This window comes from Rattus rattus, chromosome 1, assembly GCF_011064425.1.
Source record: "Rattus rattus isolate New Zealand chromosome 1, Rrattus_CSIRO_v1, whole genome shotgun sequence".
NCBI classification, from domain to species: domain Eukaryota; kingdom Metazoa; phylum Chordata; class Mammalia; order Rodentia; family Muridae; genus Rattus; species Rattus rattus.
In genome coordinates this window covers 262,116,912-262,131,091 of record NC_046154.1, presented here as the reverse complement: position 1 = coordinate 262,131,091, position 14,180 = coordinate 262,116,912, and the positions used below count along the sequence as shown (strand labels likewise).

The 14,180-nt window shown below is 47.5% G+C and overlaps 1 protein-coding gene across 5 annotated transcripts in view; it reads left to right on the top strand.

The window, feature by feature from the left end:
• Scn8a (sodium voltage-gated channel alpha subunit 8) overlaps positions 1-14,180 on the top strand; it is a 174,536-nt gene that overhangs the window by 95,283 nt on the left and 65,073 nt on the right. For all 5 annotated transcript variants that reach the window (XM_032885132.1, XM_032885118.1, XM_032885138.1 and 2 more), the window contains exons 7-11: positions 2,274-2,495; positions 3,401-3,464; positions 4,428-4,569; positions 5,599-5,805; positions 7,394-7,687. In XM_032885132.1, the coding sequence (XP_032741023.1) occupies positions 2,274-2,495; positions 3,401-3,464; positions 4,428-4,569; positions 5,599-5,805; positions 7,394-7,687 (929 nt within the window). The remainder of the gene's footprint in view (positions 1-2,273; positions 2,496-3,400; positions 3,465-4,427; positions 4,570-5,598; positions 5,806-7,393; positions 7,688-14,180) is intronic.

Genomic DNA, 14,180 nt, shown 5'->3' with positions numbered 1-14,180 from the left:
CATCTCACTTCCCGAATCCTCTGCCCCGTTTCTGAAGACTCTGAGAGACAGTTCCTCAGCTTCTTCTCCTTTGTGGCCCACTGCCGCGCACCTCCCCTGGAAGTTAGCTGAGCCCTGAGACCTTAAGTCTGTCCCGAGCCATGGTGGGTTATAACAGTGACGGAACATCCCAGTGCCCTTCTGCTACTCCTGCACGACCCCACAGGATGCAAGGAGTCTGTATAGCCAGCCCTGTCCCCTGGAACCTGGGCAGGCTCGCTTCCCCTGGGTGCTATAGCCTACAGCCTCAGGGGAGGCCAGGCTGGAAGAAGGCTCAGCCCCACCACCTACCACATACTTTTCCCTTAGGTGCCATTCTGGTTATGTAGAAAGAAAAGAAAAGAAAAGAAAAGAAAAGAAAAGAAAAGAAAAGAAAAGAAAAGGAAGAATGTATCTCTGTTATCTATTCTCTCAGTAGTTTAAGTGCCTATTTTGGGCCAGGTCCTAGACTAGCACAACATCCTCTGCGGCTATCGGACTCAGGAGGGAAAAGTCTGTGGACCTTAACTCTGAGCATTTCAGATAGTCACTTGCGAAATACAGCGGGCAAAATAAGCACGCCCAAACGCTCATTAGCTCATTGCCGCCGCAGGGGCTCAGCCCTGAGCAGTGGCTTTATCCCAACCAAGTCTCTCTGAGGTGGCACTAGATGTGTGACAGTGACAAGTCACACACGCTCTGGGTCATGTCCTGCATCAGGCACTCCTCAGATTTACCGTTTTACTCAGATGCCACGACAGTCCGACGAGATCAGTATTGCAGATCTTTATCGATGAATACAGACAATGATTGATCATAATCACTGAGCACCAAGGGCTGCCAAGTTTGCCGCATGAAACAGGCTCAGCCCTCACAAGGGCCAGCCATGATCGTCTCTATCTACTTCATTTACGGCGGTGCAGGGGGTGGTGCCAGGGCCTTGCCTGTGGGGGCACAGCACAGCCTCTTCTAGTTATCCTTTTAAAGGCAGAAATGCTGAGAGCCCGAGAGCATTAGGGGTAGCATCCAGGTGATGTTCGTGAGTAGCACATCTGGTTAGGCTTAGCAACAACCCACCCAGCTGTGGCAGCCAAGCTCACAGTAGCCTTCCCTGGGGTGCCAGAAGTTGATCAAGGCTGAGCTCCTCCCCGACACCTGTATGTGAGGGCTCAGAGTCTCCTCTTGCTCCTCTTGCACACCTCCTGCGGTGTGCAAGAGGGTTGGTGCACTGTGGGCTGTGTCCTACGATAGCTGCAGAAGATTGCCACACGCAGACTTTTAACACGAGCGGCGAAGACCTGTGTTTTTTGTGCCGCCCATCGCTGACTCCTCCCTGTGCAGTGTAGAAGCAACTGACCATCTTCCGGTTTAAATCTGAACCCATTGTCTCACATTTAAACCTCAGGTCGGGACTGGTACGCTAATCACTCCTCCAGAGAGCACGTGCCCGGCACGCACGAAGCTTTGAATTCAATTCCCAGCACCAACCACAAAATAAAGTAAAACCACACATGAAAATGAGTTGCAGGCGTTTTGTTTTTAATCTAGAAGACAGGGAAGGTCAGTGTAGCAGGCAGGGAACGCAAACTGTAAATATTGTATCGATACCGATCTTTTCAAAACATCTGGCGTTTCCAGAGCTCTTCAGAAGTCCTTGTTTCTTATTGGCTTAATGAACCATCCAGTGAGTCCCTCTCCAGCTTGCAGGCCTCCTTAATCCCTGATCGATCGTTTTCCGTTCACTCAAGTATTTACTGTATGCCAGTCATTACAGATACGCGTGCGGACAAGACGGACAAAAAATGAATTATAGCCATGACAAATGCTACAAGGGAGTTAGAAGGCTCTGCTAAAACCATAGCCATAGTGGGAGAGCTGGGAGGCAGGGAGGGCTTCCCCAGAACGGAGGAGAAGGGGAAGCAGGAGCTATGTGGGGAGGGTGAGGGAAGGAATGGAGCTCTAGGTGGAGGCACCAGCAGCTGGGAGGCCCCCGGGCGAGCGAAGGAGGAGCCACATGGTAGGAGGTGCAGCATTTTAAAATTCTTTTTAAAGGAGGATTGTTGGGTTAGAAATTGGATACTTCTGGAAAGCAATAATCCTGCCTACTCGCTGTTACTCTGTGTGTAAAGAGGCAGTGGCCATATTTCGAGTGGGGTCGTCTGGCGAGAGTAGAAGCTAGGACTAAGAGAGGGAGGCCAGGGAAAAGTAGGGAGGACCTTGGGGTGACTCTAGCTCTGGGGGCTCTGTCTCTCCAGGCCTGAAGACAATCGTGGGCGCCCTAATCCAGTCCGTGAAGAAGCTGTCGGACGTGATGATCCTGACAGTGTTCTGCCTGAGTGTTTTCGCCCTGATTGGCCTGCAGCTCTTCATGGGGAACCTTCGAAACAAGTGTGTCGTGTGGCCCATAAACTTCAACGAGAGCTACCTGGAGAACGGCACCAGAGGCTTTGACTGGGAGGAGTATATCAACAATAAAAGTAGGTGTCCCCTCCTCAGCAAGAGGAAAGCTTCACCCAAGGTTCCGGTCAGACCCCACTGTAGAGCTAGCAAGAGTGGTCGGGCCCAGAGGCACAGCACAGCTGATGGAGCCTGGGAAGCCATCCCCGTGACTCCAGGGCAGAACCGCGTGGGAGCTCTCATGTCCTCTGTCATTATTTTGTCTTGTTTTATTTTATTCTGAGGTGTATGTGAAACCACTAGTCACTCGAGAGAAATAAAATCAATTAAGTAGCCACAAGGAAGTATTGCATAGGAGGTCTCAGGGACAGTGCCTTCTGATTTAAAGTAGGGCATGGGAACCAATGACTGGTGAGGAGTTTTAGAACATCTTGATAAAAATGTTACAAGGATAAAAGGGCAAATTGTGTACAGGGATGACGATCTCGGAAACTTACTTTAGACCAGTGTCTTTCAACCTGAGGGTCACCACCCCTCGGGGGGCGGGGTCACAACTCATATCCTACATATCAGACATTTACCTCACGATTCATAACAGTAGCAAAATTACAGTTATGAAGTAGGAACGAAATAATTCTAGAGGGTTCCCACAACACAAGGTGTCGCAGCGTCAGGAAGGTGTGAGAACGGCTGCCTAAGACCCCCTGATTCAGCAGCAGAAGGTGGCATGCGGAGCTGAGGCAGGGGAGTCAAGTGCCCGTGGGTGTGGCGTCACCTCAAGGGCTTCAGGGTTAAGTTCTTAGTTCTAGCTGCGTAAGGGAGATCATTAATGGGAGGGATTCTCCTCAGCTTCCTGCTGCTGGGAAAGGTTTATATGAGCTAAAATCAATAGCGGCTTCTGCTGGCACGCCGGGGCGCACGTAACCGTATTCTCTCATTCACCGGAATCTGCCTATTCACTTCCTGCCTCTTCCCACTTTTCTAGCAAACTTTTACATGGTTCCTGGCATGCTAGAACCCTTGCTCTGCGGGAACAGTTCTGACGCTGGGTGAGTAGCACACCGACTCCTGATGTTCTTAGCGCACCGAGTACCAGCTGAATCTAAATGGGCAAGGGTCCCCCTTTCTTCACGCTCACGTACCGTTTCATATTTGACCCTCCAAAGTTGAGATTTCATTGGAAAGTGAGCGTGCCAGCAATCGCAAACTAAAATCACAGATGCAAAAAAGACCAGGGGTTCTCCGAAGCACAAGTAGCTTACTGGCTCTCGCACACCCTCCCGTCCTCCGCTGACACCGTTAATGCAAATGGAGCAAGGGCTCTGCCTCGGTGAGAGGTTAACTCCAAGGATGACCCACAGTGCCCTAGCTTTGACACGGCGTTCGAGAAGGGATTGAGGCCAAGGTTACAGTCCTGGTCCTGCGGCTTCTGCCCAACCCATTTAGGTCTTCCTCATCCATGGCACAGATCTAATAAACTACGCTCTCTTAGTCACAGGGTTCCTGTGAGGGGCCGGTTAGGTAATGTGCATGTAGTATTTATTAAACATAGGTAAGGTGCTGATGTCCATTGGTCCCTTAGTATCTGCTGTTTTATTATCATCCTGACAGCTAGAATGCGAGTTAAATTCTATATTGAAACAGATAATACTGACTACATTAAGAGAGACATCACAGGAGTCCAAAGGCAGGAGAAATTATATAACTGTTTCTCTCAAGGGCATGGGATAGATGGGTTTGTGTAATCTGTTGTCTCCAAGGTCATGGCCGGGTGGGGTTATTTTGAAAAAACGCTGAACTTTCTCCCCAGGCCTGTGTATGTGGGTGTGTTTATGTGAACATGTATGCATTTACGTGCGGGTGTGTGTATGTGTGTACATACACACATATGGATGTATGCATTTGTGTGTCTGTTTCTCGAGGAATAAACTCTAGGGCCTTGAAGTTACGAGGTGAGTCCTCTCGCGCTGAGCTGTGTTCCGTTCCCCTTGGGGGTCCCTTTCCTTCTTCAGGCAATGCCCAGAGGGATTCCAGTGCATGAAAGCAGGAAGGAACCCCAACTACGGTTACACCAGCTTTGACACCTTCAGCTGGGCCTTCTTGGCATTATTCCGCCTTATGACCCAGGACTATTGGGAGAACTTATACCAGCTGGTAAGTACGGCCTCTTTTTCTTTAGTGATATTGTCCTCACGGGGGTATGAGGAGCTGGGGACTGTCTGTGTGACACACCCACAGTGAAGACATTAAGTGGGATCCCTTGGGGAAGATGAATTCAGACAGCTCTTAGCCTGGTTTCTTGGCTGTTTAATCATGGTCTGCTGTGGAAGCTTACACCCTGACCCCCTCAAAGCACCTGCTTCCTCTCAGGTCAGGTTGTTCTCTGCACCCTGACTGCATCTTCTTCTGGATCTTCTGGTATCAGCACATTTGTTTAAGCAGCAGCGAACACTCATTTGTGCAGGGCACCTTCCTGGGTATTAAAACTAGGGGGAACTCTATCCCTGGGACCCTGAAGTGTGACTTAATATTTTTAGAGCTATACTGCATCTGGGCTTGTTCAGGTATGCAGTCCCCGTCCTATAATGACTTCACTGTCCTGTAATCCACAAGTCATAATGAGGAAATCGGTGCCGATTGCTAATCTTAGAAATCCAGACGAGCCATTGTTTTTTTTCTCTGGCTGGTGATGCTAGTTAGAGGATAAAACAAATAAATCTCCCCTTGCAAAAAGGAGCCTTTTCAAGAGAAGCTTCTGTTTCCAATCCCCAAGTCAGCCCTTACCGTTGAGCATAACAGACAGTAAATTCCACTAAGTGCTGGCTGATTGAAAGCATCAGGATGAGCCAGGCCTGTGCTGCAGGTCTGTGATCCTGGCACTCAGGAGCCGGGAGGCAGGAGGATCACTGGGAGTTTAAAACCAGTTTGATTCACACAGCAAGTCCCATACCAGCCAGGGCTACACTGTAAGACCTTTTCTAACATAGACAGACAGACAGAGATAATATATTTTTCTATGAAAGCAAAATCCAAGAGGCATTTCCCTCTCACGACGGAAGCAAGAGTTAAGCATTAGGAAGAGATTTGACCACTGGGATACGGGGTGGGTGCAAGGCACCATGCAAAGGAAACTCTGACCTCCTCAGCTGGCGTCACGCTGAGAACTTGGCCTTCATCTTTCAGACCTTACGAGCCGCTGGGAAAACGTACATGATCTTCTTTGTCTTGGTCATCTTCGTGGGTTCTTTCTATCTGGTGAACTTGATCTTGGCTGTGGTGGCCATGGCTTATGAAGAACAGAACCAGGCAACACTGGAGGAGGCAGAGCAAAAAGAGGCCGAGTTCAAGGCAATGCTGGAGCAGCTCAAGAAGCAGCAGGAGGAGGCACAGGTGAGCAAGCGGCAGTCCTGTGCACTGCGCAAGCGCAAGCCGCCTTCTTCCGCCTTCTTCCGCCTTCCGCCTTCTTCCGGGTCCTCGAGGCTAAGTCCCAACCATTGCCAGTGCAAGCACTCTTTTCCTGACTTTCTCAGCTCAGCGCTCTCAACTCCTGTGGTGACTGGAAGGGTGCAGTAGCAGTTTCTGGTGCAGCACGGTCTGGTTTGTTTGTTGATTCAGTGTCGGAGACTGAACACAGGGCTTTGCGCGTCTATGGCTGGACGGTACCCCATGTCTACCTATTTTTTGATTAGAAGAACATTGGGATATACTTGATAGGTTCACTACAGCCAGAGAGTATTAAAACAAAATGCAGGGGACTTGGGAGAGAACATAGTCAGTAAAGCACTTGCCACAGAAGCATGAGGACCCAAGTTTATCCCTAGAACCCACAAAAAAAGCCAGACATGGCAGCTTCCTGAAGTGGTGGGGATGAGTGGGTCCCAGGGGTCCCTGGCCTGCCAGCCTAGCATGTGGTGAGTTCCAGGCTAGTGAGACTCACCTCAAAAAAAAAAAAAAAAAAAAAAAACCAACCAAGGTGGGTCAAATCCTGGGTTGACCTCTGGCCTCAAACACATACACTTGTCCATAAGAGCATACAGGCACACATACATGTGCACACACACACACATACACATATTCACACATACATGTACAAATACACACACACATATACTCACACATACACATACATGCACACACATATACTCACACAAACGTACAAATATATACATACATGCACATACACACACAAGCACACATACATGCACACATGTGCACAAAACACACACACAGATACACAGATACACACAGACACACATATTCTCACAACACACACACACACACACAAAGGAGGTGGGAGACACAGTGAGATGGCTCAGTGGGGGGGAAAAAGCTTGCCACAAAAGCCTGGTGACCCGAGTTTGATCCCCAGAATGCAAAAACTGGCTTCATGAAAGTTGTCCCTTTGATATCTGTATACGCACACATATGCACCCCCCATGCATAGACATGCATAATAGTTTTGAAACACTTAAAATGAAGATATTGGCAAAAAATAAAATTTAGAAACAATTGTGATTCTATTACTGTTAATATTTAACCTCCTATTCATATATATGCCTCATATATATGAGTTATCTGAGTCACACACACACGCACGCATGCATGCACACACACACACACACACACACACACACACACACACACACACACAGACTGCAGTGTTTGCCTGGTAATGTGTAATACAGTTTCCAAGCATTCTTTTCCATCGTTGCTCACTAAGAAATCCTTTGGTAGGAAGGTAGCAGCCAGGCCCTCACCTGGGATACTCAGAGTAAATCCCTGGCATCCTCACCGCGAGGTACGCTGGTCGTTTTGGCCTGAGCACCGGGATGCAAGTTCACAGAGAGTGGGAACAGCCAGTGCTGACCTCAGGCTCCTCCAGCAGGGTGGGCTCCCCCATGTCCCTGTCTGTCAGTGGCTGACTGCGTGGCCGCGGATTCTGCTTCTGACCGTGCCTTTGCTGTGGTCCCTTTCCTAGGCTGCTGCAATGGCCACCTCAGCGGGCACGGTCTCGGAAGACGCCATTGAAGAAGAAGGGGAAGATGGGGTAGGCTCTCCGCGGAGCTCATCTGAACTGTCTAAACTCAGTTCCAAGAGCGCGAAGGAACGACGGAACCGACGGAAGAAGAGGAAGCAGAAGGAGCTCTCTGAAGGCGAGGAGAAAGGGGACCCCGAGAAGGTGTTTAAGTCAGAGTCAGAAGACGGTATGAGAAGGAAGGCCTTCCGGCTGCCAGACAACAGGATAGGGAGGAAATTTTCCATCATGAATCAGGTAAAGTCTTTGCACCGTCTCAAATAAACCAAAAGAATCCTGCTTTCTTCATCCTGCTTGGCCTTGCAGCTCCCAGACTCCTCCCCAGCACCTGTTTCCCTCCCCCCAACCCCTTCCACCTACCCTCCCACCCAGTCCCACCCGTAGACATCTCACCATCAATTTGCGAACATTCTTCTTTAACTCCCAGTCACGGGCAGCCCAGGGCTGTTTACTCTCCTGTCTGGCAGTCTTCACACTTGTACATCACACTAACAAGCCGTAGGTCAAAACACCAGAAGGGACATCTCCTCCTCCTCATGGCCAAACTGCCCTATAAGAATTGTGTGTGATTGTTGCTAATAGCTGTTGTGAAAGTCTTTAGGATGTCTTATCTGAGCATGTGTGAGAGCTTGATCTGATAGCACGAGCTGGTAATCCCAGCACTCCAGTGGCTAAGGCAAGAGGATCCCGAGTTCAAGGCCAACCTGCAAAGCAAGACCCTGTGTCAAGAAAACAACACGTGCTCCAAGCGGAAATGGGATGCTCTTAACCCTAGCACTCGGGAGGCAGAGACAGGTGGATCTCTGAAGTTGAGGTCTGCCCGATCTGCAGAGAGAGTCCCAAATCAGCCAGGGCTACAGAGAGAAACCCTGCCTCCAAAGAAAAGAACACATGGATGTGCAGAGATAGATAGGTCCGGGATTAGGACCCAGATTTGATCCCCAGCTCCCGCATGGTGGCCCAGAACCCAACTCCAGTTCCAACGGATCCAATGCTGCCTTCTGTCCTCTGGGGGCACCAGGCATGCACACAGCATACAGACAAGGACAGGCAAAACACACATCCACTTAAATAGTACAATTTCAATATAAAGAGATCGTTAACGGAGAGAAGAGTCTAGACGAAGTCAGTATTTTTATAATGCTCGCAGACAAAAGACAGCAATGCCAGGTTTCAGAGCGGTGAGCAACACGACAGCGATGGCCAGAGTCTTGGACAACGCAGAAATAGGCATAGTCGTTAGCAAGAAAGGGCACCTTATCCCTTATTCCTTGAAATCTCAGGAAAACGGGCAAAGGTGGACAGGAAGATGCTCCCTGACCACCTTCATCTTTCCACCTCATGGGAAATGTAAAATCTTGTCAAAGGAAATGAGAGCTTGGGTTGGACATTAAAGAAAATATTGACAGTTGAGAATAGTTTAAAAAGAATGAGAGAATTTCCCTAATGAGGGTAATTCTGTCTGCTAATACAATCCTGGCTCTTTATCATGGAGTCCGCAGTGTGGCCTGCACCACCGTGCATACAATCCGTTCTTCAGTCTCAGTCATTGGACCCCATCAGGCACCCAGCCCTTAATCCAGAACGAACCACCAGATGCTTCACATATGTGACCGTTGGTCTCTGCCGTGTGTGGAATTGTCCCATCTGTAAATGTCCACATCACAGCCACTCTTCACATCTTGTTGTGAAGAACTGTCTCCTGGTCCTTCACTCCTGTCTTAGTCAGGGTTTCTATTCCTGCACAAACATCATGACCACGAAGCAGGTTGGGGAGGAAAGGGTTTATTCAGCTCACACTTCCACATTGCTGTTCATCACCAAAGGAAGTCAGGACTGGAACTCAAGCAGGTCAGGAAGCAGGAGCTGATGCAGAGGCCATGGAGGGATGTTACTCACTGGCTTGCTCCCCCTGGCTTGCTCAGCTTGCTCTCTTATAGAACCCAAGACTACTAGCCCAGGGATGGCACCACCCACAATGGCTGGCTGGGTCTTCCCCCCTTCCCTTGATCACTAGTTGAGAAAATGCCTTACAGCTGGGTCTCATGGAGACATTTCCTCAACTGAGGCTCCTTTCTCTGTGGTAACTCCAGCTCGTGTCAAGTTGACATACAAAACCAGCCAGTTCAATTGACCCCTTGTCAACACATTGCTGGTAGGCCTCAACCCTTACTTTCTTATTCATCCCCAAGATCTAAATAAGTTTAAGAGTCCCACAGTCTTTACATATTAAAAGTTCAATCCCTTTAAAATATCCAATATCTTTTAAAATTCAAAGTATTTTTAAAATTCAAAGTCTCTTAACTAGGGGCTCCACTAAAATACTTTCTTCCTTCAAGAAGGAAAAATAACAGGGCACAGTCACAATCAAAAGAAAGTCAAACTCTAACCGTCCAGTGTCTGGGATCCACTCAAGATCTCCTGGGCTCCTTTAAGGGCTTGGGTCACTTCCCAGCTCTGCCCTTTGTAGCACACACGTTGTTTTCTAGGCTCCAGCTGCTGTACTCCACTGCTGCTGCTGTTCTTGGTGGTCATCCCATGGTACTGGCATCTCCAAAACACTGCTGTCTTCCACTGCAACTAGGCTTCACCAATAGCCTCTCACAAGCTCTCTTCATGGTGCCAAGTCTCAACTCCTTTGCATGACCCCTTCAGTCCTGGGCCATCAGTTGCAACTGAGGCTGCACCTTCACCAATGGCCTTCCCTGGCCTCTCATAGTGCCCAGCCTCAGCTGCTCTTCATGACCCCTTCATGCCTTCAAGACCAGTACCACCTGGGTGACTCTTACACATTACCAAGTCCAGCCACAGCATGAGGCACAACCTTGTCTACCTCTGGAACACAGCCTCAGTGGGCTCTCAGAGAAAACTTCCCATAAGATTTCACCTCAGTGATGCTGATCTCTTCTTAACACCAATTTCTTAGCCCCAGCTGACCAGCATCAATAGTCTCAGTAATGCAAAGGTTTTGATTTGCAGTTCTGGTATCTTGTTAATCACAGCTGATTCTTCAGCCCCAGCTGACCAAAACCACAGAATCTTCACAATCAAACTAGCAACAGCCCTGATAAGTCTTTAATCTTCCCTCTGAAATTTCTCAAGCCAGGCCTCCATCTTCTGCACTGTTCTCAACATTATCTTCCAAGCTCCTACAGAACATCCCACAGAGCTCTTAACATCCCAATAGCTCTTCTAGCTCAACTCTCCAAAGTCCTTCCACAGTCCTCCCCAAAACACGGTCAGGTTGTCACAAGAACACTCCACTTCTGGTATCAATTTGTCTTAGTCAGGGTTTCTATTCCTGCACAAAACATCATGACCAAGAAGCAAGTTGGGGAGGAAAGGGTTTACTCAGCTCACACTTCCATGTTGCTGTTCATCACCAAAGGAAGTCAGGACTGGAACTCAAGCAGGTCAGGAAGCAGGAGCTGATGCAGAGGCCATGGAGGGATGTTAGTTACTGGCTTGCTTCCCCTGGCTTGCTCAGCTTGCTCTCTTATAGAACCCAGGACCACCAGCCCAGGGATGGCCCCACCCACAATGGGCTGAGCCCTCCTCCCTTGATCACTAGTTGAGAAAATGCCTTACAGCTGGGTCTCATGGAGGCATTTCCTCAAGGGAGGCTCCTTTCTCTGTGATAACCACAGCTTGTGTCAACTTGACACACAGACCAGCCAGTACAACTCCCCAAGCAGAAATCTCCACTCCATCTTCCCACCACTTCGTACAAGTCTCCTTGTTGCTTTTTACTGTGTGTGCTTTCTACCTGTGCGTTTGTTTATGTGCCCTCTATGTGTTTGTTTATGTGCCTTCTGTCTATGCATTTATTTATGTTCATATCCTCTCTTCTATCCAAGTCGTAACCTCCGCTTTCATACTGTCATTCAGATGCCATTATCTAATGAACGAAGGACTTGTAGAAACCTGATTTCCCTCCCTCTAGGATGCATCATAGCCTGAAGCCACCCCCTGTGTCGAGTTCACACCCTCTTTCTCCTAGTCCCGCTCTCTTGGGAACTCTGACTGCAGCTTTGTTGTAGCCCTGTCCTTGTCTTGAGAGCGTCACTGTGCTCCGTAATGGAAACCGCACTGCTCCTAGACTTGGCTATTGGCTGATCTCTGAGTATCCATAGGCTTAACCAGAGTCACAGTGACTGCTCCTTCAGTCAGAGAACAAAACTGGGTTCTGAGATGTCCTGCTATGCATGACACTTCCCTTCCTCTGATTTCTCCATTTGAAAAAGTCAAGTTGTAGATTGCTAGCAGCCATGGGTGACTGAGTGCCAAGACTGGTTTAGACTTAGATGCCTCACACCAGCACTGTTCTTTGCCTGGAAGCTCTCGCCGCTCCTCTGACTGTATCGTGTTCCCAGCTGTCCTTCCCCTTTGGTGCACAGACATGCTGCTGGGATTTTCAGTTTTCCACAGCACAGTTCAGGTATAGGTCGATTTCTTCTCCATTCTCATTGTTTGTCTTTCAAGACAGGGTTTCACTGTGTGGCCCTGGCGGTCCTGGAACTCACTCTGTAGACCAGGCTGGCCTTGAACTCACAGAGATCCGCCTGCCTCTCCCTCCCGAGTGCTGGGGTTAAAGGCGTTCATCACCATGCCAGGCTTGTTGTCATCTGACATCTCCTACACCCTTGTTCCCTACTTTCTCACAACACTTCCGTAACTGTTACCCTGAAGCTTTGCATTTGGTTTGTAAAGTGTATTCTGAATCTTTATGGTCATTGAACATCTTTATATTTTTAAAAATTATTGGGCTGGAGAGATGGCTCAGTGGTTAAGAGCACTGACTGCTCTTCCAGAGGTCCTGAGTTCAATTCCCAGCAACCACATGGTGGCTCACAACCATCTATAATGGAATCTGATGCCCTCTTCTGGTGTGTCTGAAGACAATGACAGTGTGCAGTGTACTTACATAAAACAAATAAATAAATCTATTAAAAAAATTATCAAGAGGTCAATGAGAGGATTCAATAGGTAAAGGATCTGCTGCCAAGCCTGACCACATGAGTTCAGTTCCTGGAATCGACATGAACGGATTCCCACAAGTTGTATACACCACACACACACACACACACACACACACACACACGCACACACACACACCACACGCACACACACACAAGTAAATGTAAAAGTGACAGAGGGCCCCACGCAGCCTTTTTCTTTAAGTATTTTAGTCTACCTTATTATAAACTTTATTTAAGAAAATTTAAACATACTTATTTATGTATGATTTTAAACTTCCCCGTGCCGATATGCTAAACTCCTTTGCTGTTTTGTTCCAACAGCTCTTAAACCATGCATTATGGTAGCGCACATTATTCCTTGCCAACCTTTGGCTCCCTGGGCTATACAGAGCTTCCAAATGCTGGAAAGTCTTAAAAGTCTCCAAATATAGCAAAGCTGTCAGCCCACAGCTTCCCCCAGAGGCTTGTGAGAAAATAAGAATAATTTAAAAGTTATCATCTCTGTATTATCCCCAAATGATTTTGACCCGGCTGGGAGGCAGAGTGATTAGTTAGACCACTAGGAGTCCTCAGATCACATTTTAAGAATCACTATTGGAAAGAAAACTGTGAAGGGGAATGGAATAGACCATTTAAAAACATCTACCTATCTATCTATCATCTACCTATTATCTATCTATCTATCATCTATATATCTTCATCTATCATCTATGTATTTATCAATCATCTACCTATCATCTATGTATCTATTTTCTATCATCTATAATCTATCTACCTAGCTACCAATCATCTATCATCTATCAATAATCTATTATCTATCCATCATCCATTATCTGTCTAACATCTATTCATCATCTAACATCTATCTACCTATCAATCTTCTATCATCTATCTATCAATCACCTATTATCTATCAGCTATCTTTCAGCTATCTATCTGTCTATTGATCGATCGATCGATTGATCTATCATATTTCAAACAGTGGTCACCTGCTTGTGGATGTCTACAGAGTTATGTGTGGAGAATGTAAGGTACCTTAGGTCCAGAACACCTACAAGCTATTCTTCCAAGAAAATCCTATAGAAGGTCATATTTCTTAAGTGGCTATGTGACCATCTGAAAAGTGCCAGAAGCACTCAATTGATTGACCAGAACAATTTTTAAAATAAGAAGCAAGACTTCCTCATTTCATGAACCTGACTGGGTATCAGGAGTGAATAGAGCCGTGGCCCTGAGACACAATAGGTATTTTATTAATTAAATTAAAGCTTATCATCAAGTAAATAGAGTGTCTTTCTTTAGGGGGTGATTGATGCACAAGGCAGTGTCAGAGGAACACGATCCAGTCAAGGGGGAATAGGGATCCATTTCATGCAAGCACGGGCAGTTTGCAGTGTACAATCAGAGTATAAACCATTTAAGCTAGTTATATCTACTATATAGAAAGCAGCCCAAGAAATATAAGGAGATAAGAATGGTTGTTAAGCCCTTAAGGGCCTTGTAGATGGTCCAAGGAGATTCAACAACTATAAAAAGGATGTCATACCTGGAAAGAGATGCTTGATGCTGTCCAAGGGTTGGGGAAGTCGACAGGAAGACTCTGAACAACAGGAAGGAAGAGAATTTAGACAGTGGGAAAGGAGTAATATGGCAGCCACGGAAAAGGAAAGACCTGTGGCTGCCTGGTGCACACTTGATGAGCAACAGTGAAGTTAACTAAAACACCCAGCAATCCTTGAAGAGGCTTGACT